Genomic DNA, 22348 nt, shown 5'->3' on the forward strand with positions numbered 1-22348 from the left:
TTATACTATCTAAAATGGAAAGAAGAATATACTTCTGAACTAAATACATTTGTGTGGTTGAAAATGAGATGAAGTCAACAACTTCAGATAGATACATAATTTAATTTGTTTTACTTTGAAGGTTCTGCCGGTTACGAATAAGGATAATATGGTAATATTATATAAAATGCATGTGATACAGTGAAAAGATAGGATTTTTGTCCATAGAGTGAATTATAATTTTATTGAACGTGATACGATGCAATTTCCCAAATAAAATCAATTACTTTATATTCTAATAATTATATATTATTCAGTACTCTATACAATTCAAATATAAATAGATGCTTCTTATATTGGTTCTTTTTTACTACATTTCTTCATGACGAAACTGAACAATGCCTAAATTTAGGCTTAAATAATTCGTCGCAATTGTATGCAAAAATTCCCCTTTTTTTTTGAGAAAGAGCTTCAAGAATTTAAAATTTCGTTGAGGGATATATCTAATTAGTAGGAGTAAATATACTATTATTTTATAAGTAAATTTTCTTATTTGTCATACTCTTTATAACTTTAATGAATTTGTTTACTTGTCATCTTTTCCATAATTTGAATTTGGTTATTTGTCTTCTTCTCCATAGTTTTAGTGAATTTTATTACTTGTCATCTTCTATATTATTTTAGAATAAATTACTAGTTTAATTAATATTATTATTTAAAATTTTATTTTAACATATATATTTATCATGATATTTAAGATAATTAATAAATATTAATCTATTCTACAGATTTATATATTATTGTTTAAGAAATAATAATATGTAATCATCATGATATTTAGAACATTCAATTAATAAATAAATATTAACAATTGATATTAACAATATATACCAATAATATCATCTAATATTTAGTGACTAGTAATATAACCAGTTTCTCTGATTCTTATTGAAAATATTGATCCAAATACAAATTAAAAATTATATATAAGTATACTAATTTATTTTAATTAATCGGTTTCTCCGGTTCATTCAGTTAATATACTGAATCATATCCATATACTGCAGTTTTTTAAAATAATATTCATTCAGTTTATTTGATACTACCAAATCTAAACTATTTTTTCTATTTTGGTTCCGTTTGGTTTTAAATGGTTTGAGTTTACCGGATTGAACATTCCACTATTGTTATTTTGTTGACGTTTTATGGGTTCTAATTTTTTATAATCCTTTCAATGGATAAATAAATTGTTACAAGTTATTAAATATGTTAGTCGTGTAATAATAAATTTTAGCGGTTAATTTTTAAATACACAAAAACTAATTGTTACAACATTACAATCTTTAAAAATATTTCACAATAGATATGGCGGATAAATTAATTATTATACAACATTATATATATATATTAGCCGTTGAATACTGAATTTAAAAGACTAAACCAAAAAATAAATTGTTATAAAATATTAGATATGCCAGATAAATATTTTTTATATATAGTTAAATATGTTAGCCATATAACAATGAAGTTAAAAATTAATTCAAAATTACATGTAAAATATATAAAATGTTAAATGATATTAAATATGTTATCGGGTTAAAAATTGAAAAGACTGTTATATGCTATTAGATATATTTCCGTTTTTTAGAGAAATGTAAAACTTATTTAAAATACATTTGGCTAGAATCTGTGTGTTAATCCACTTGATTTTGTTATGAGTCATTAAAGCAGATGTACAAAGATTGATTACATAGCCAAAAAAATGAAGGCGATTTATGATGGTGCATATAAGTACATGTGCTGAAAATAGTTGTGATGTGGTCCATGCGACTGGAAACTAGAGAACTTTTTGGTTTCTCTGCCTTCCAACTGTGCAAGAGAGAGAAATTAGTGTTTCATATTTAATTTAAGCAATAGAGACAACATAGTAATTGCAACTTAAAAAAATTTTGGGGAACAATTAAAATGTGTATATACCTAAATACATGCTTGTGTGTGCAGATACTCTTTTTAATTTGGGTTTGTGAAGAAAGATAATAATGAATAGATACATATATATTTGGCAAAAGAAGAAAAGTAAGAAAATTAATTGGAAAATCATGATTTTGTTGACCAATCCCTGAAGTTGTGTTGGGTGGATTTTGTTGTTTTCATGAGAAAAGTTGTCAGACTTTTTTTTTATTTCAATCATATAATGTTGGGGGAACAAAAACATGTACTTAAGATTTTTCTTCTTGAACTTTGAGAAGTATAAATTGAATTTTCTTTATTGGGGTCACATATATAAAGTTAATATTTCCATTAAATAATACAGTATATAGTATTATAACAAAAAAAATTATATGAATTAGCGGGGTTTATGAAAATTTAAACACAAACTAGTGAGGTCAAAAACTGATTTAAACCCATTATTTTGTTAATTTTAAACAACCATACAGTAGAAATAATTTATTTATCAAATTCATAAGAATCAGGTGATCTTACTGTACTTTTCTTGCCTTCATCCCTGAGTATAAGTCAATCATAAATATTTAAATTTAGCATCGAACTATATAAACTTGCAGTTTTTAATAACTTGCCATTGCTTTTAGAGCATTACTGAATTATCACTTATCAATTATAACGTCAATAGTAATACAATTTTCAGCTAAGTATCTTAGACATATAATGCTAACAGTTTAACTAAATTTTAATTATAGAAGCTAAATTAGTTATATAATAAAAAGTTATTTAAATTGTTATACTTCTTAAAACATCTAAAAGAGAGTTGATCTCTTTTTTCTTCTTTTCGTATATTCTAATAACAATATTTTTTATTTTAAAAAAAACAATATTCATAAAAAAACACTCTCAGTTATCATGTTTTACCCACGTACGTCTTCTTTATCTTTTGTTGTTTTGTATTTCCAAAATTTTAAGTCAAAATTATAAATTTAAGAAACTAAGGGATGATTGGTATCTTTCGAAATCAATAAATCTCTATCACTTGGGATGTTGAAAATTACGATCATTGTGCACAGTGGTCAACTTTCTACATCTGTAGCACAAAAATCTACATCTTAAATTTTACAATAAACAAATAAAATCTACAATAAAATGAAAACTATAACAGCAACCAAGTCATGGCCTAATTAACAGGTGAAACAGTCACGTTGTCTAAATTTGACGATTTTTTTAATATAAAGAAAACAAGTATTGATCCACTGTCAACATTACCACACAAACAAACACACTTGGAAAAAGGGATAATATTCAAATGTGTTTGTAATTTCGAGTTGTATGACTAAAGTTGACTTGGGATTTTGGACTTGTCAATCAATTAACAATATTTACTTGTCGAGTACATCTTTAAAATATCTGTACAGAACTTGGGCCTCATTAATGGGCTTTTTATATTAGATTTTCCTATCTGTGATATAATTATTATTATCCACTCAACACTCTCTACCCGCCAATAGAAAACAACAATGACAGCCTCCGTCACCGTCGCGACGGGTTTTCTCCGTTCACCGTCAGTCTCAAAGTCTCAAAACACTTCCTTTCTCTTCACTCGTCAGAGAATCCTCCTGCCGAAGAAATCTTCGGTGAGACCCATTTCAGCTTCGACCTCAGAGCTGCCGGAGAACGTTCGGAGCTTCTGGAAGTGGCTCGGAGACCAAGGAGTGGTCTCCGCCAAATCCGCCGCGGAGCCCGCGGTGGTGCCGGAAGGTCTGGGACTTGTGGCCCGGCGCGATATCGGGAGAAACGAGGTCGTTCTGGAGATTCCCAAGCGGCTGTGGATAAGCCCGGAGACCGCGGCGGCTTCAAAGATCGGAGCTTTATGCAGCGGGTTGAAGCCGTGGGTTTCGGTTGCTCTGTTTTTGATCAGAGAGAAGTATGATGAAGATTCTGCATGGAGAGTTTATCTTGACGTCCTTCCTGAGTCTACTGACTCCACCATCTTCTGGTGGGTTTTGTCCTTTTCTGAACTATTATCATTAGCTTTCTTTATAGCTATCTAAACTTGTCTGATGAAATGTCTCCAGTACAGGTCAGAAGAGGAGCTTGCCGAGCTCAAAGGTTCCATCTTTTTAGTCCTTTCTCTTCTTCTTTCATTAGACAGCTCATTTGAATTTGTTTAGATTCATAACTATTTGTTTGTATCACTAGTAGTGTATGATAAGCAAATACATTGTTAACCTAGTAGTGTATCTTTTGGCTTAGGGACTCAACTGTTGAGCAACACACTGGGTGCGAAAGAGTATCTGGAGGATGAGTTCTCAAAACTGGAACAAGAGATACTACTTCCCAACAAAGACATGTTCCCATCCGGCATAACACTTGATGACTTCATGTGGGCGTTTGGGATTCTCAGGTCGAGAGCTTTTTCTCGCCTCCGTGGCCAAGACCTTGTCTTGATCCCTCTTGCAGATTTGGTAAAGCCTCCCCCCCTTGTATACAACTAACCAAAGACAATGATGCTTCTTCATCCACTTACTATAATGTTTTCTTTTGAACAGATAAACCATAACCCTGAGATAAAGACAGAAGACTATGCATATGAGATCAAAGGAGCTGGCCTCTTCTCTAGGGATCTCTTGTTCTCCTTGAAATCCCCTGTTTATGTCAAAGCAGGTGGGCAGGTAAGCTTCAACCACTCTTACTTATATACTTTAACCCGTCAAAGAGCGTACCATCTGGACCATCTCTTTCCACAGGTGTACATTCAGTATGATGTGAACAAAAGCAATGCAGAACTTGCTCTGGACTACGGTTTTGTGGAATCAAACCCAAACCGGAACTCATACACTTTAACAATCGAGATACCAGAGTCAGACCCATTCTTTGGGGATAAGTTGGACATCGCTGAGACTAACGGGATGGGTGAGACCGGTTACTTTGACATAGTAGAAGGCCAGTCTCTTCCCGCTGGGATGCTTCAGTACATTCGCCTTGTGGCGCTTGGCGGTTCAGATGCGTTCTTGTTGGAGTCTATCTTCAGTAACACCATATGGGGCCATCTTGAGTTGCCTGTAAGCCGTTCCAACGAGGAACTTATATGCCGTGTTGTCAGAGATGCCTGCAAGTCTGCCTTGTCTGGTTTTACTACCACCATTGAAGAGGTAGTATATATATGTTTGGACTCTTAACTTCTCATGTCTTTGTAAGCTACTTAGCATCATTTCTTGATTTGTCTTTTGTTGCCTTTTTGCAGGATGAGAAGCTTCTGGAAGAAGGGAAGCTTGATCCGAGGATGGAATTGGCTCTCAAGGTAAGGATTGGTGAGAAGAAGGTGCTTCAGCAAATCGACCAAATCTTCAAGGATAGGGAGCTTGAGCTTGATCTGCTAGAGTATTACCAAGAGAGACGGCTCAAAGACCTTGGTTTGGTTGGCGAGCAAGGGGAGATCATCTTCTGGGAATGAGAATTAGCGTATGTCTCGTATAGCTTACAGAACAAAACTCAGGGACAGAAAGAAAATCTTTAGTGAATCAGCATTGAGACATAAGAGTAGAGAAAGACCACCCATCTGTATGTTAGGCTATTGCCAAAACCGCCCTTTTTTGTGAAATTTCTGCAAGATGAGATACATAATCTTGTTTTACTTGCATCTTAACTCAAGTAAAAAAAATTGATCAAAAAATTTTTATTGATAAAAAAAAAAAACTTAAGTAAAAACAAATAAATCAAGATCAGCAACTATGCAGTAAAAATTTAGCAAAAATATTACAAAATTTATCTGAAGATAAAGTCCAACATTATTATTGGGCCTTAATTATATAAGCCCACTGTTGTTTAGGCCTAAAGCTAACCCACGTGTTACGACGAATTAAAAACTTACGCGTGGCACTGCACGTATTGACTTTCTTTGTCTTCTTCATTAGCCAGAGACAACGAACACATTGAAACTCGTCAAATCGATCTCTCCGTCTCTCAACATCATAGAAGCCATGGATCATCGTCGGAGCTCAATTGTACTAATAATCCTCTCAATCCTATCTCCAGCGACTCTCTCCATGCGCTACGAGCTACTCTCGGGCCACACGAAATGCATCTCCGAGGAGATTCACGCCAACGCAATGTCCGTCGGCAAGTACAGCATCGTAAACCCTAACGAAGATCATCCTCTCCCCGATTCCCACAAGATCACCGTCAGGGTAACAACACACACATTCCGAATAATCTCATCGTTCAGTTTCTCTTCCGGTGATTTTTAAGTATTATAATGCAAAATGTGTGTGTAGGTGACGTCACCGCAAGGAACGGCGTACCACGAGGCTGACGGAGTGAGTACGGGACAGTTCTCGTTAACGGCTGTTGAAACGGGAGATTACATAACTTGCATCTCAGCCGTTGATCACAAACCGGAGACGATGATGACCATTGATTTTGATTGGAGGTCGGGGATTCATACCAAGGACTGGTCTAATGTGGCTAAGAAGAGCCAAGTCGAAGTAAAGTCAAACTAAACTCATTACAGAGTGTTCTTAAAGATTGTTTCTTTTAATCTTTTGATTTTATTTGGGTAGATGATGGAGTTTGAGGTTAAGAAGCTATTCGACACTGTTACATCCATCCATGATGAAATGTTTTATCTCCGCGACAGGTAAACTTTACACGAACCAATAGAATGGTTCAAAACTCAAAGTCACACATCGTGTTGTGGTATGTTTGCAGGGAAGAAGAGATGCAGGAACTGAACAGAGCCACAAACACGAAGATGGCATGGTTTAGTTTTCTGTCGCTTGGAGTTTGTTTATCAGTCGCTGGACTTCAGTTTTGGCACTTGAAGACTTTCTTCCAGAAGAAGAAGCTCATCTGAAGACTCATTACCATCTAATATACACAACTGTATTCATTTTTGTTAAAGCATTATATGATCTTAACATCTCAGTGACCTGCAAAACTCAATCCAGCCCATGGAAAAAACCAAAGCCCCTTTTTTGTTGTTTTTTTTTCGTCACACCCTTTCTAGTCGTGTAATGTGAAACAAATGAAAAGAGGAAAACAAATAAACAATCTTTACAAAAGAGACAAGAAACATAGAATGGTAATAAGCAAACATAATGTTAAATCTCATGTTTTTGATTTGGTGTATTTATGAAGTGAATAAGCCCCAGTGGTGATCAGAAGGAAGAGTTTCCTTGATCTTTTCAAGTCTCTTGAGGATGTCCAGAAACGATGGTCTCTGGTTCATGTCTGCGTCCCAGCATTTCACTATCAACCTGTCAGAAAAATTAACTGGTTAGGTTTATATCGGTAAGACTATAACCGGTGTGCATAGGTTGTTTTGCTTACTCTCTTAAATCAGGTGTGCATCCTTTGGAACGGAAAGTAGGTCTGTGTCCATCTGATACATGTTTAGCTGCTTCATACGGCTCGTAGTTCGCAAACGGTGGCTCTCCTTCAAGCATCTGGAGACAATGTGGTAATGAAATTAAGGTTAAGAGTGTAGCGAGACAGAGATTTTCTTGTAGTCAGAGATGTTAGTACCTCGTAGAGTATCATTGCAAAGGAGAAGACATCGACTTTCTTGTCGTATTTTCTATGCTTGAATACTTCAGGAGCCATATACCGGTCTGGTTTGTTGCAGGTAACAAAGGGGATGAAGCTAGAGTAAAAAAGAAACACAATGTAGGTTTTAATATAGAACAACACTTACAGCTTCCGGTTTCGCCAGTCATTTTGTAAACATCATGAGAGTTTTGAACCTTTATGAGCTTACTAAGACCAAAGTCTCCAACTTTCAAGTGGTCTGCACTCGAATTAACCAGAAGAACGTTCCTGCAAAATATAACATGCAAGAACCGGTTTTACAAATTAGCAAATTTAAAATACAACCGAGGAGCTATGCAATTTTAGTTACCTTGGTTTAAGATCTCGGTGAATGATAACATTAGGCTCATTGTGAAGATATGTCATTCCTCTGTTAGCAACAAGTTAAAAAGAAAATAAAAAAACAAATTTTCACATAATATCTCAAATGGTAAGATTCAAAGTACCTAGCGATATCCAAGGCAAAGTTGACAGCAATAGCTGGAGTAAGACCACCCTTTTCTTTGAGGTACTGATGAAGATCTCCCTGTGACAAAAATAGATTTTAATCATATCTAGTTTTAACCATGGTGAAAACATTGCAGAGATAAAAAAAACAGAGGATAGTGGAAAGAGTTACCCCGCGTAAGTATTCAGTTATTAACATAAGAGGCTTTCTTTCGGTTACAGCTCCTAAGAACTGCACTATATTGGGATGGCGAAGCTTAACTAGCAAATCAACCTCATGCCTGAAGTCCTGACTGTATCAAAGCAAATACGAAACACAAGAATCTTAGGAGAGACTGTTACCATGGTGTGGGCTAAAATCCGTTGACGAAACTCATCTGCTAATAGCAAAAGAGAGAGAGAGAGATAACAACTTACATAACAAGTCTATCATCTGACAGAGACGGAAGAATACGTTTCACAGCTACTGGTGTTCCTCTCCAATAAGCTTTCACAATCTCACCAAAGGAACCCTGACATAAAAAAAAAATGTGACCAACCTCCCAATTAGTCCAAAGAAAGCCACTACATGAGCTCCATTGCATTGAACTAAACACGGATGACACTAAACTCAAAACTAAGATCAGAACTTGGTTTCAAATTAAACAAACCTTTCCAATCATGGCGGCATTAGAGAAATCCAGCTCAGCAGGTTCAATTTCCCAGTCACATTTCTTTGGAATTGGTGGTTGCACAGGCTTTGGTTCAAAATGACTCCCGTTTTGACCCTGCATACAGAATCCAATCAGCCACGTTCAAAGACTAACAGATCCACACACACACACACACAGAAAGTGTCTCTTTAAATCTCTGAACACAAGTACACCAAACAACACTGCATTTAAACAGCTGCTTCACAGGGAGACGGAATTTTCTAAATTTTGCAGTAATCTTTTAATATTCCATACCAATTAGTACATTAAGAATAAAATCTCTAAATAATCTGAAGCTAAAGAAGATCACAGAGAAATTCAAGAACTCACATAAGATAAACCGCCATGAGATTTCAGCAGCTCGATCATTTTCTGCTTCCTAGCACCTTCTGCATCAGCCAGAGGCTTCAAACAAACAACCAACACAACATTCAGATCAAAGGTTCCCAAAAACAAAGAATTACAATAAAGAAAAAAGAAGAAAAAAAACACTCACAGTGTTCTTCCACCTGTCCTGAGCGTTAACATCAGCACCAAACTCAATCAGACAATTAACAACGTCGATCCACCCATGAAGCGACGCCACGTGGAGAGGCGTCCGCTTATCGTAGTCTCTAGCGTGAACCAGAGACGGATCCTCCTCCAGTAACTTCCTAACTGCAGCCGCGTCGTTCTGGTGCGCGTGCCACAGGATCAGAGACGTTCTGCTCACGCGCGCCTTCTCCTTCTGTTTGTCGTACCCAGCGCTCGTTCCCGCAGCGGAAACGGCTTGTTCGCCGCCGTCTCCAGCCGCCGACGACGAATCGGAGCTCATCTGAAGCGTAAAGATGAGATTTTCTGGAAAAAGGGTTTCGATTAAAGTGGCTTGATTGCTTGAATTCTGGATTTTTTTTAATGGATTTTGCTTCTTTGGGTAATTGAGGAATCGATTCTTTTACAGTGGAGATGATGAAGAAGCTTGTAGCTTGTTCTCTTGTGTGAACGTCACCGTTAACTTAGCCGTCAAGTTGGAGACTTTTTCCTCCGTCTATTTTAGTGAGTTTGTTAACTCTGTCACCGTTATCTCAGACTTTTTCTTTTGGTCTTTATATTTTAGTGGCAGACTCATTTCACATTTATTTATTCCCACTGGATTTTCATGTTTGTTGAGATATTTTTTTGAGTTTTATGAAAAGTATATATTTGATAAAAAAAATGAACAATATATGTTTAAATTATCTGTGTTTCAAAATATACATATCTAAATTTATCTAGATTTTTTGTTTCTTATAGCTTTATATTATTGCCTACAAACTACAGTAGAATCTGATGTTAATACTTACAAAGAACTATTCATATTTTGTCACAGTCACTTAAAACTGAAATGAAGAACTATTATGAATCATATTAATAAATGTTATGGTTCTTGGGTGTGAAGGGGACTAAGTCAACGATCCGGATAACATGGCTCACATCTATCACATGACTGCTATAAATATACACGCATATGCCTTTAGCATCTACTTTCATGTGATTAAAAAAGTCATTCATGTTGATATAAAATCAATGCACTAGATATAGCTTTTTAATTTGTTTTAATCAACTAATCATGTATAGACAACTATAAACACTCGTAAATGTTTGGCCAACTAGGTCTTGAAAAACAACTAAATTTTAATCTCTGAATTAGGAACACGTATATATTGCAAAAACGTATAGAGATTATACAAAAACTCACCTAATGATCGTTACTGACACTAACTAAGCAATTGTGTTTGCTCCAGCTTAGGGATAAGGTAAGCCATTCCAAGGGTTTAAGACGGGTTGGTCATCACCAAGCTGTGTGGATTCTTGTCCAGTGAACAGCTCGAGCAGCCTAGCTACAACTGTACAAGGCTCAGTGTTATTAACGTGAAGCCATGACTAGTTCATGCATCGTTTAGCGAGCAACGCGTTGCAATAAGTCACCTTTTTCCTGCTTGGTGAACAACACGAAAACAAGTGTTGACGACAGTGCATACAAGCTGGTTGCTTAATTAGCATAACTGATGCTCTATTTTTCATGCATGCCAGAAGACCTGAAGTATCTTCATTAGCACAACCTCTTCTGTTGCAAGACTTGTCACCTCAAATCGGCAGATTGTCACAGAATCAACTACCAAGTGCATGGCGTCTTCAATATTTGTAGTATTTTGACCAACTACATTCAGACTAATTAGGATCTTGAAAATTGATGAGAAAGCAATGCTGGTAGATATATGGGCCACTATTTCAGTGGGCCTGTAGCAGGCTTGTAATTAAATGTCGCACAGTCCTTACCTTACTATATAAATTGCTTTGTATTCATAATAACACTTTTCTCATTTCAAAACAAGATGGAAAACTAGGCCTGGATGTTCGGATACCCGTTGGTATTCGGATCAGGTTTTTCGGGTTATCGAATTTTCGGGTTTACGCTTCTAGGTCTCATACTAAAATTTTATTAGTACAGATTGGGTTCGGATAATAACACTTCGGGTTCGGTTCAAAATTGTATTGCATCATAAAACCCATAAAGTAATCATATATCGTACGGATTCGGGTTATATCGGTCATTTATTAGAATTTTTATACTTATTATTATATATAATATTACCACAAATATTGAATTTAATAATTGGAATACTTATATATATTTCAAAATATTTATATTGACTATTAATTTCGGATTTTTTGGGTTATCGTTCGGTTTCGGTTAATAACACTTCGGGTTCGGATATTTTTTGTACCACCCTACAAGACCCGTTCGGGTATTTTTACGTTTCGGGTCGGATAACGGGTCGGGTTTTTCGGTTCGGGTTCGGTTCAGATTTCGGGTTCCGGATTTTATGTCCATGCCTATGGAAAACTAAAAGGAAATCGTATTAAATTCTACTATTAAAGAGTGTATGTCACAGAGTCACAGACAACTTGAACACACTTAGTATATATGCATTTAAATTCAGGCACAGTTGATTAGTTGAATGATTTTTTTTTCTTTGCTGTTGTTGAGTGAGTTGGTTGCCTTCGCTCCTCCGGTTAGTGGGAGACAATACTTTCCAGAATCTTATATCCCAAATAATGATTAAATTTTAATTAATATGAAATTTTTCGACATAAACTATGTAAGGAAATAGTATACAATGAACTTTTTATATATCTCTACATTTATATAATCATAATATATTATGACTTATATTGGCTTGTCTGATTAGGTATTCTTGCAGCCGAATGACATGTCTCTTTCATGTTTAATTAGTGTCAAAAAATTGAAGAACCATTTAATAAAGTATAGCATGTAAAGTTATCAGTCTATGATTTACAATATTCATGATATAACTACATAGCTACTTGCTAGATATATGAGTTGTGGAAATGGGTAAATGTTTAATGAGAAGTGATCATGTAGTCAGGTGAAAAACGAATGAGAAAAGTTTTGTAAACCAAAATTTATGTAATTTAGATATTCATATGATTCAGATCTGTAAAAGAACTTCGTATAGAGAGACTTTTGTTTTCATTTGACATACATCTAGGTATTTGGTATTTGAAAATGAAATTCAATATCAAACCAATAATCGTTAGACATCCACCCCTAGATTTATAGACATTTAAATAATGTGGACTACAGTTGGCAAATGGCAATGTTCTCTGAGGTCTACACACGTTCAAGTATTTGTCTGGAACGTATCTGCTCTTGTATTTTTATATACAGAAACTTATATGATATATTTGGTATCCACCCAACTGCACCGTTTCTGTTTTAAGAAGTATTCAGAATATTATGTAAACTAATTAGACAATAATCGAGATTTATAGTTTAGTTTTCTCTACTGTAGTATACTTGTTGTGTTACTGTTACTGTCTAAAGTTAATCGCGTGTATAGGAGGTAAAAATGATTAATATCTAAATCATATTTAATATTTCCTCTGTTTCAAAATACATGAAAGTTTTAAGATTGTTCACAATTATTAAAAAACTTATTTTTTATTTAAAAATATCATTAAAATATAAATTAAAAGTTATTCAAACAATCACAAAACATATTACAAAATATCATTGGTTACATAGTTTTTGATAAAGTAAAAAAATGCATTGATATATGAAAACATCATCTATTTTGAAACATCAAAAACTCCCTAAAATATCATCTATTTTGAAACAGAGGGAGTATTAATTATCTGAACTTTTATGAAAAAATTTCATGTTTACCACTTTCATGGTATCATTTTTCATCTTTACCACCACTAAAATGACATTTTCAAAAATATCTTATTCATTAAGTGGCAAAAAACTCTTATACCCGTGTTCTCTATATATATAATAAATCACTTTTTAAATAAAAATAAAAAAATCATTTTTTATGTTTTCAAATTATACTTTTTTAAATTTGAATTTTTTATAAATTTTTTTTTGATTTTTTTTAATTTTTTTCAAAATTTATTTTTGAAAATCGAAAATTATGTTTGAAACTACTTTTTTAAAAAAAATATTTTTAAGTATTTATTTATATATTTATTAGAATCCTAAATTTCACATTCCAAAACCCTACCCCACCCCTCAACTCTAAACCGGTCTAGATTAGTTAACCCTATAAATATAAGTGTTTTTTACCCTTCATTAAAAGTGAGGATAAAAAAGATTAGTATAAACATAAAAAATGGTAATATAAATGTGGTATTTTTGGCAATTTTCTGATTTTTATTCTATTTCACTTCAGTTTTTCTTCCAGACGAATAAAAGAGCAAATAAATTGAAGTTAAGTGTAAATCCGTTTAGTACAGTTCGAGTTGTCATCAAACAAACTTTTTATTCCAGTCATTCAAGTAGATTATGCTTCTAACTCGATACAAGAGAAAGGTACATATATTACTATTATTCAAAAAAAAATTTGACATCGTGCAAGCAGGACAGACTCAGCAGTGCTAAGGATCCTAAGACCAAAAAAAATTATCCTCTAAAATTTATAGATAAATAATGTTTAAAATATTCTTAAAATTTAATGAGTAATATTTTATATATTTTGTAATGAAAATAAAACTATATACATATCAAATAATTTTGGATCCTTTTCAATTTTATTTATTATATTTATAATTTTTTATATAAAAATATAGATTTATAAAAAATTGGACCCTTAATTATTAGGGTAATTGCATTGTATAGCGTACAAAAAAATTATAATTCACTCTATAACTAATTACCCTAACTTATCGATATACCATGTGACGTTTATATAATATTGTTATTTTGTCCTTCTATCCTACCGGCAAAACCTGCAAACAAAAACAGTTTCCATTAATAATTATTAACAACAAAAGTAACTCGTGGCCTTCAACATTCACGCACGTTTTGCAAATTATTTTTATTTGGTAAATCCATAATAGTTTTGTGAAAGGGAAGATTGTTTGCAAAGTCTTTGGCGGTGATGAAAGGGAAGCATCGAAGATTCGAAAATCTACATATGCGACGAATCATTCTAAGCGCGGCGCCGATATGACTGAACTCTTGCCGATTCGATTTCACATGTACGTTTTGCGAGAGATACTCTTAACTACTGTACGTCACGGTTGCAATTCTTTTCCATTCCATTTGACGATTTTATCATGTTCCATTCCATTTGACAATACTATTTTAGCATGTTCCATTCCACTTGACGATTACTAAAGAGTGTTCTATTTGTTTATAAATATAGTTCGTAATTTTCTTAAGTTGATATTTGGGTTTAGGATTTATATGTGGGTTTAGGGTTTAGTGATTAGGGTTTAGGTTTTAGTATTTAGAAGGTGAAGGGGTATGGTTGGAGTCAGCATTAACTTATTTCATGGAATTATAGACATTTCATAATTTTATCAATATGTACTATGCTATTTATTTTGTTCTATTCTATTTGGGTTTATGGTTTATATGTGGGTTTATGGTTTATATTTGGGTTTAGAGTTTATATTTGGGTTTATGGCTTATATTTGGATTTAGGGTTTATTGATTAGGGTTTTAGGTTTAGTATTTAGGGGTTGGGATAAAGTTTAGTACATAGGGGTTAGATTCATATATTACATGAGTGATATAGAATACACTCTTTATTAAAAAAAATTCTATTTATACGAGGTAAAGAAGTGTTTGACGTATCTGATTTATGTAAGGTGAAATAGTGGTGCTTCACTCTTATCCATAATACCAAGTGATGACGTCATGCACTCTCTCTTTTTTTTTTACCGGAGACTTGCTAGTGAAAAGGATATAATCGGATAAAATATGAGACAAAAGCTAGTTACTTAATAACATCAAAATCAATGTTATTTTCATAATTTTCATTCAGAATTTGGCTACTGAGCAAATTCTCCCTAATTATTATTACACGGGAGACACATACTTGGGTCCGGGACGATCGCACCGCTTGTCCCCCAGTGAGCCGGCCCCTGCCAACCACACTTGCAGCTGTTCAAGCCTCTTAACTGGACTCCAAAGATTCTAATAAATAAAGAAAAATCATAACCTTTAAGAATAAATAATATTTATTATATTTATAATTTTTTATATAAAAATATAGATTTATAAAAAATTAGACCCTTAATTATTATTACACGGGAGACACATACTTGGGTCCGGGACGGTCGCACCGCTTGTCCCCAGTGAACCGGCCCCTGCCAACCACACTTGCAGCTGTTCAAGCCTCTTAACTGGACTCCAAAGATTCTTATAAATCAAGAAAAATCATAACCTTTAAGAATAAATAATATGAGCCGTCAATAGAACAGATGAAATATATTGGAGAATCCATTGTTATATCTTTTTCTTTTAAATGACATATATCATTAACAACTAAAAGATCTTATACTATATGTATGAAAAGAATGGGTGCAAGAGAATATGTGCAAATGGAATTTTAAGTCATTTGTAGCTTCTTACTATTCAGTATAGCCGGAAGATTACATGTATGAACAGCTGTGAGCCTGTAACGATTAACAAGTAAGAAAATAAATTATACTCTCCTACGAAAAGGACTTTGAACTAACTAATAGGATTATATTCACTTCTTAGCTCAATAATACTTCTTAAGAAAGTAGTTTATTATATTCTTGGACGGATTTAGCTAAACAATCTATGAATGACAAAAGTAAAAATTATTGTAAAATTACATAATGATACAACTTCCTATCAACGTACGTAATAATTGGACATAAGACATGATTCTATAAACAAACAATGTTCCTTGGATATATAAGTTATGTGTATATATATTATACAAACGTTAATTAATATTTTGACACTTTTATGCAAATTAATTCACACCATATTTATTGTAAAAATGAGAAGGTATATATGATCTAGAGCTCTGTGCATAGTTACTTATAGATACAAATTGATGGTGTATATATAGTACTAGGTATGAAGTGTGCATCTAATTGAAAAAAGATCCAAAAAAATATGGTCAGTGTATTTAATTATCAACATGCATTAATAAGCATTATAGGTCGATGATAGATGAATGCAGCTTATAGCAGTAAAGCACGTGGTCCTCATCGAGAACTTCACATAATACGAATCTCTTTTGAAACTATGCTATTTCAAATGTCTCGACGATCTTGATTAGACATTTTCTATCAAAAACTGCATATGTAATAGGTTATGCCTTACTTCCACACTCCACATTGACGAACTAGAATACGAATATATTTTCGCCTTTATACGTTTTATTCCTCATACCATTTTCCAGTCTTCTCGTCAAGAATAACCAAACTTGAAGATGGATGTGGATGTTTTGTTGACATCGATGACAAAGAAGACAAAAAATATCAAACGAGGTTAAGAAATTTGCCTTAAATGGAGACACATGCTGTAAAATAACTCAAGACTTCTGTAATTAAAAACGGTTGCTTCTTACCCGCGCGCGAAGATCATGGGGTCAACCCCTAAAACAGACTCACTTTCTCTGTAATAAAAATATCATTAAAATGTACAAGAAATACAAAAAAAAAAAAGAATTAAAAAGCATATAGAGATTGAAACGAGGAACAAGATTTGGGAAGGATCCGAAGAAAACGGGTTACTTAAGAATCAGTGGTGTCAAGATCTCTCTCTTATTTATTTAATGAGATTAAATTTTTACTTTTTATTGACACGAAAAGACAGAGAAACAACAGAAGAAAGAAAGACGGAACAGAACAGAGGATTTTCCAAAGATCCTCTTCTTCCTCTGTTCTTCTCATTCTTCTCCTGGTTTGTTTTCTTGATTTCAAACATAAATTTTACATTTTAAACATTATTGGTTCATTCTTTTTTACTGGGTCTCAAGTATATTCACGTCTCTCCTAAGAAATGATATTGTATTCAAGATTTTCTTGTCTTTCACGTTTCAAATGCTGCATTCTTAGGGTTTGATTTTGTCTTTTTCTCTTTGATGAAGGTCTTGAAGATATACATGAATCAACATCCCATTGTTATGAATGTTGATTCACTCTCTTATGTATACATAAGCTTTTACAGGTGACCTCTCTGAAAAGATTTTTTTTTAAAAGGTACAAGATTCTCTCTTGCATTTGTTTTTTTTTTTAATTTCGGACAAGAACATATATACATATTTGGTGTGTGATAGTCTTATCATTTATTTCTTTTCATGTCTTGATTCAGATTCCTCAAAAAGAATTTGATTTCTTTGAGCTATTATTAGCCGGTGAGTGTAGTAGAAACCCTCCAAAGCAAAAAAAAAGATGGGTGGGTGCGTTTCTTCACAGAGAAAAATCAGCAACAAGCTTCATCAGAAGAAGCATAAACATGGTGGCAGACCTGGCAAAAGCCGGTCCAAAATCTCGACTTCAATGCCTGATGTTCCCATGAAACGCATGAGCAATGCGAGCGTCAGGGATTTTGTTCATCTTGATTTTGAAAAAGGTGCAGCCAAGATGATGTGTAAGAGAGCTGAGATGACAAATGCTAATTTCCATTTAACTCAGCTTCAATGGAACTGCCAATTTGATGGAAACCGTAAGAACATCATTTAAAAAAAAAACTCTCAAAGATCTTGAATATGTTTTATTGAATCTGGTTCTATTTCCAGGAGTCTCACATGAGGAAGCTTGGTATGATTCCTTTAGTTACATTGACTCTGAGTCTGATGATGGATCAAACAGTAGTGTTTTTGAAGGTAAAACATCAAAGCTTGAGACATTGGTTTGTGAATGAAGATGGTAACATGTATCTTTCTTGCAGATGCAAACCCTTCTGCGATGGGACAAGTGATTCAGTATGAAGAGTTCTACGAGAGTTACCTCAAAATAGATGGGAACAAAGCTGAGACATATTCAAGCAAGAATGAAGTCAGCATAAAGAGAAACCAAATTGCTGATGAATCTCACCAAGAAACCATCAAGACTACCACTTGTGAAGAACATCAAGATCACAATAAGAGATCATCAAAAGTTGTTATGGTTTCGGTTCGAAGAACATCTATTGATAGAAAATCAACATCATCTGAATTATGTAAGAAAAAGGATCAAATTATCTTAGAGTTTCCATCCTTTTTTTGAAGTTTTCTTTCTCATGATTATTTATGTCTTTATAACTTTTCATCAGACCGACCAAAAGCTGGTTCTGTGATTCAACGTTCTTTGGGAGAGAAGCTGACCAACCAAGGAAGCTGGTTAGAACTTTCTCCATCGAGTTTCAAGCTCCGTGGATTGAACTTCTTCAGGTTAGGATTCAAGAAAGTAGACTACACAGTTTTGTTTGATCAATCTAAATTGTATTGTCTGTGTCATTTCCAGAGATAAACAAAAGAGTCCAGCACCAAACTGTAGTCCTTACACTCCTATTGGAGTCGATCTTTTCGCGTGTCCTAAGAAGATAAACCACATTGCTCAGCACATTGAGCTCCCTAATTTGAAACCGGTGTCATCACAAGAGTGTTATGTCCCCAGTCTCTTGATTGTGAACATCCAGCTTCCAATGTATCAAACATCTATGTTTGGTGACTATGATGGTGAAGGACTTAGCTTAGTCTTATACTTCAAACTGAATGAGAATTATCACAAAGAGATCTCACCTCACTTTCAAGAAACCATCAAGAGATTTATGGATGATGAGATGGAGAAAGTCAAAGGATTCACAAGAGAATCAACAGTGCCATTCAGAGAGAGGTTGAAGATCATGGCCGGTTTGGTGAATCCTGAGGATCTTCAGCTAAGTTCTACCGAGAGAAAACTTATCACAGCTTACAATGATAGACCTGTTCTTTCTCGTCCCCAGCATGATTTCTTTAAGGTTAAATCACATATCTTAGCTATTTTTGAGACTTCATTGCAAGAGCTTTGTGGTGACGTTATGTTCTTGTGTGTATGTTTATTATTTGGACACAGGGACCAAACTACTTTGAGATCGATTTGGATATACACAGGTTCAGTTACATATCGAGGAAAGGACTCGAATCTTTCAGGGATAGGATCAAGAATGGGGTTCTTGATCTTGGTTTAACTATTCAGGTAAATTGAAATCAATCTCTAGGTCTTTTTGCTTTGGAGTGTTGCTCAAGTAAACCTTTTTGTTCCTTTTTTTCTGACACAGGCTCAATCACCAGAGGAACTTCCAGAGCAAGTACTGTGTTGTGTCAGGCTGAACAAGATTGATTTCGTGAATCACGGACAGATCCCAACGCTTTTAACTAACAAACAATGATGAGTTTCCACATCTAAAGAGACAAAAGCAAAACAAAGAACCTTTCACATATTTGTATTAAAAAGACATTTAAGTACAAATCAGTGTCTTTTTTTTTTTGGAAACCATAGAAACAAGATTTGCTCTGATATATTTAATCTCATGAAAAATATTCATTTGTACAGACGTCACAAGTTCTTACTCCATTATTCAAAACCCATGAAAATAACAATGAGATTGCTTTGTAAATTTCATTCAAGCAATGACTATGAGAGACAAACCAAAGCAAGTAGATCAATAATGTAAATATAATAAACAAAAGAAAAACACACAACAGTTCAGTCGTTACAACAGGTAAATTTCATCCACAAATTGTATAACAACCTATGCACTACAATAACACAAGAGCTTCCTCATGTACAAAAGAATTCACTTACAGAAAATCTGAAAAATCCTAAAAAGCTTTTAAGTTTTACTCTTTTTCTTTCATGTAAACTTCTAGATTTTCTCAGACAAGTGTAAACAGAAAGAGACCTGTTCAACTTCAACCAAAAGATTCCATTAAGGTTGCAAGCTTTTTCATGAAAAAAAGGATCAGAGTTCTCATCTCTTAAACTATGTGCTCTTCTTTGAGCCTTAGACGCGCAACAGGCTGCTGATTAGCCAAACCGCCATGTCGATTTTCTGGCCTTAACTGTGCTGCTGCTGCTGCTGCTGCAGCATGGCTTCTTGATTTAGACGCAGGAAGGTCATGGTTATGTTTACCTTCATATGTTGTCACTACAGCTTTTGGATCTGCTGCTGCTCTCTCTACATGTTTCCTCACTCCACATCCCTGTGTTGTGCACTTGTAGTAACTCCTGTGGATCAAAAAGAGAACATTAACAAGAATGTTTTAAAGAAATAAAACTAATGTTTTCGTTTATTACCTAGGATAAGGATTCCCTTTGACCACTTTCTGTCCATACTTGCGCCACCTATACCCATCATCTAACAGATCAACTTCACTTGTCGTTTGGACGATGATCTTAGGCTCTGTCACAGTTCTATGTGAAGTAGAAACAACAGCAGCTGGTTCCGAAACTCGAACTTTCTTGGCGTCAGGCTCGTCTTCAGCTTTCTCTCTGACACCACTTTCTCCATTACCAACTTCTTCGCTGTCACTAGCCTCAGACATTTGCTCTGTAGTAGTAGCTTGACTCGCTGCTTCATGTTGTTCCCTCTTACTCTTATTGTTATTAACCGAACTCCCGTTTAGATTACTATCTTTGTTGTTGTTGTTGCCTCGCTTAGTGTTCTGAGGAGGCTCATGATTGTGCTGGCCCTTGTAGATGATTTCAGTTACTTGTCCATCAAGTGATCTCTCGACCTTCTTCTTGACAGGACATCCTGGATTGGTGCACTTGTAATAGCTTCGAGGAAACTCGCTGCCTTTAACTTGCTTTTGTCCGTACTTTCGCCAGTTATAGCCATCATCAGCTGGTTTGTCAACGTTTAGAGGCTGTTGTTGTGACCTCTGCTCAATGATGGTTGTAATTGAGGTTTCTCTTGGAGCTGGTAATGATGAATCTGTAGCTGTGGTCGGTCCAGATGAAAATGATTGAACCTGAGAGGAAGAAGGGTACTCGGTTTGTGGTTGCATATTAGCATTGGCTTGAACTGCTTGTGCTGTTACTTGGGCTAGAGCTTGCTGATGTGTCATTCCATATGATCCCTGCACATTGTTACACGGTTAGATTCTAAATCACCCTACTAATAGGAAGAATCACTTACATATGGTACCAATTAATCTTGATGAAGATTTATATAAATATATATAACCTATGAGCAAGTCAAAATCTTGATGAGTATTTTGATTCCTTATCTGAAAGTTTATATACGTTTTAATACAGTTGGGCTGCAAAGTTTCCAAACTGTCTCTAATAAACCTTTTAATTCAAACCTATAATCTGATTTAAATGTTTTTTCTCTCTATATCTATCTACCAGCAAAATGGTAATTACAAGTCTATGATCTGTTGGAAATGGAATTTGCATAGATTTGCTAACAAAAAAACATGCAAACAAGCAAAAACAGCTTAATAAAGAAAGTCCTAAACTTTCAGTTTCCATAAATAGATTTTTAAACTTTTTAAGAAGCCCCAAAAAAAAAACAGATTAAAATTTATGTTGATGGAATCTTGAACCTGAATGGGAGAGAAAAGACCCAAGAAGCTCGGTGAATCCAGCCGCATCGCCGGACTTAGCCCTGGCGGTACGGTGAACATCGACGGTGACTGAGAAATCATCAAACCGGTGGGTCTGCTCTGCTTGAATCTCGGGTCAACATCACCACCGCTCGAGCTATTATTCCCTTCTTCACTAGCCGCCCCGGCTGATGCAGCAGCTGCAGCCGCGGGAGAAGCCATGGCGCCGGCGAGGAGCTGAGAGAAAGACCTAAACTCATCGGACTCGGGGAACATGTTTGAGACCAGAGTCATCGGACCAGGGCTGAATCCAACGCCAGCGTTGAAGAACATCTCACTAAACGGCCGTGGAGGAAGAGATAAAGTCGGTCGTGACGGAGCTCCGGTGGACTTAGATGTCGACGGGAGTTCTTCCTTCTCCGACATCGATCCCCAAAATAATCAGACAGAAAAAAAGGTTTAAAACTTTTGTTTTCTCGCAGTATAAAAAAGTCCACGCTGCAGATATGTAAAACAATCTCTCTCTCTCTACTCTTTTCTTTTTACTTGTGTAAAGTGAAATTCATTTTTTAATTAAAACTAATTAAATGGATTTCTTTATTTGAGTAGTGCGCAGAAATGTAGAACAAGTTTCGAAGTTGTCCCAGTTACCAAATTGATCTTTTGATTTGAGTTTAGGTTACACCTTTTTTACAAAAGCGTCGGTATTGGATTGTACGATGAACCTGGAGTGAAGAGGCAAAGGACAAGGCCACAGCTACTCCACGTTGTCTGAACTCTGAAATGACAGCTGGCATTCTGTTTCGATAGCCCATTCTGTGTCTTAATGGGCTGTCGTTTAAAAGCCTACTAATCATATGA

At 34.8% G+C, this 22348-nt stretch overlaps 5 protein-coding genes across 5 annotated transcripts; 3 read left to right on the forward strand and 2 right to left on the reverse strand.

The window, feature by feature from the left end:
- Nucleotides 1-3418: 3418 nt before the first annotated feature.
- LOC106307554 (fructose-bisphosphate aldolase-lysine N-methyltransferase, chloroplastic) lies at nt 3419-5563 on the forward strand. The gene is made up of 6 exons (XM_013744539.1): nt 3419-3925; nt 4010-4038; nt 4183-4394; nt 4479-4601; nt 4677-5081; nt 5174-5563. The coding sequence occupies exons 1-6, from the start codon at nt 3447-3449 to the stop codon at nt 5381-5383; spliced, it is 1458 nt and encodes a 485-aa protein (XP_013599993.1). The 5' UTR covers nt 3419-3446; the 3' UTR covers nt 5384-5563.
- Nucleotides 5564-5840: 277 nt separating this feature from the next.
- LOC106312516 (transmembrane emp24 domain-containing protein p24delta7) lies at nt 5841-6847 on the forward strand. Its single transcript, XM_013750071.1, has 4 exons — nt 5841-6116; nt 6204-6413; nt 6489-6565; nt 6637-6847. The coding sequence occupies exons 1-4, from the start codon at nt 5910-5912 to the stop codon at nt 6779-6781; spliced, it is 639 nt and encodes a 212-aa protein (XP_013605525.1). The 5' UTR covers nt 5841-5909; the 3' UTR covers nt 6782-6847.
- A 32-nt stretch (nt 6848-6879) lies between these two features.
- On the reverse strand, nt 6880-9734 carry LOC106312515 (probable serine/threonine-protein kinase drkD). Its single transcript, XM_013750070.1, has 11 exons — nt 9151-9734; nt 8985-9059; nt 8613-8729; nt 8380-8474; nt 8135-8255; nt 7962-8041; nt 7826-7885; nt 7622-7743; nt 7453-7538; nt 7258-7373; nt 6880-7184 (listed from the first exon to the last, which is right to left on the reverse strand). The coding sequence occupies exons 1-11, from the start codon at nt 9466-9468 to the stop codon at nt 7058-7060; spliced, it is 1317 nt and encodes a 438-aa protein (XP_013605524.1). The 5' UTR covers nt 9469-9734; the 3' UTR covers nt 6880-7057.
- Nucleotides 9735-16770: 7036 nt separating this feature from the next.
- On the forward strand, nt 16771-19653 carry LOC106311762. Its single transcript, XM_013749035.1, has 9 exons — nt 16771-16872; nt 17060-17171; nt 17284-17637; nt 17711-17797; nt 17863-18132; nt 18226-18343; nt 18417-18912; nt 19008-19130; nt 19213-19653. The coding sequence occupies exons 3-9, from the start codon at nt 17364-17366 to the stop codon at nt 19321-19323; spliced, it is 1479 nt and encodes a 492-aa protein (XP_013604489.1). The 5' UTR covers nt 16771-16872; nt 17060-17171; nt 17284-17363; the 3' UTR covers nt 19324-19653.
- Nucleotides 19640-22123, reverse strand: LOC106311763 (probable WRKY transcription factor 4). Its single transcript, XM_013749036.1, has 3 exons — nt 21488-22123; nt 20232-21016; nt 19640-20162 (listed from the first exon to the last, which is right to left on the reverse strand). Exons 1-3 carry the CDS (start codon nt 21911-21913, stop codon nt 19913-19915), a joined length of 1461 nt encoding a protein of 486 aa, XP_013604490.1. The 5' UTR covers nt 21914-22123; the 3' UTR covers nt 19640-19912.
- Nucleotides 22124-22348: the final 225 nt, after the last annotated feature.

Source organism: Brassica oleracea, chromosome C8 (genome assembly GCF_000695525.1).
Source record: "Brassica oleracea var. oleracea cultivar TO1000 chromosome C8, BOL, whole genome shotgun sequence".
In the NCBI taxonomy this organism is placed as follows: Eukaryota; Viridiplantae; Streptophyta; class Magnoliopsida; order Brassicales; family Brassicaceae; genus Brassica; species Brassica oleracea.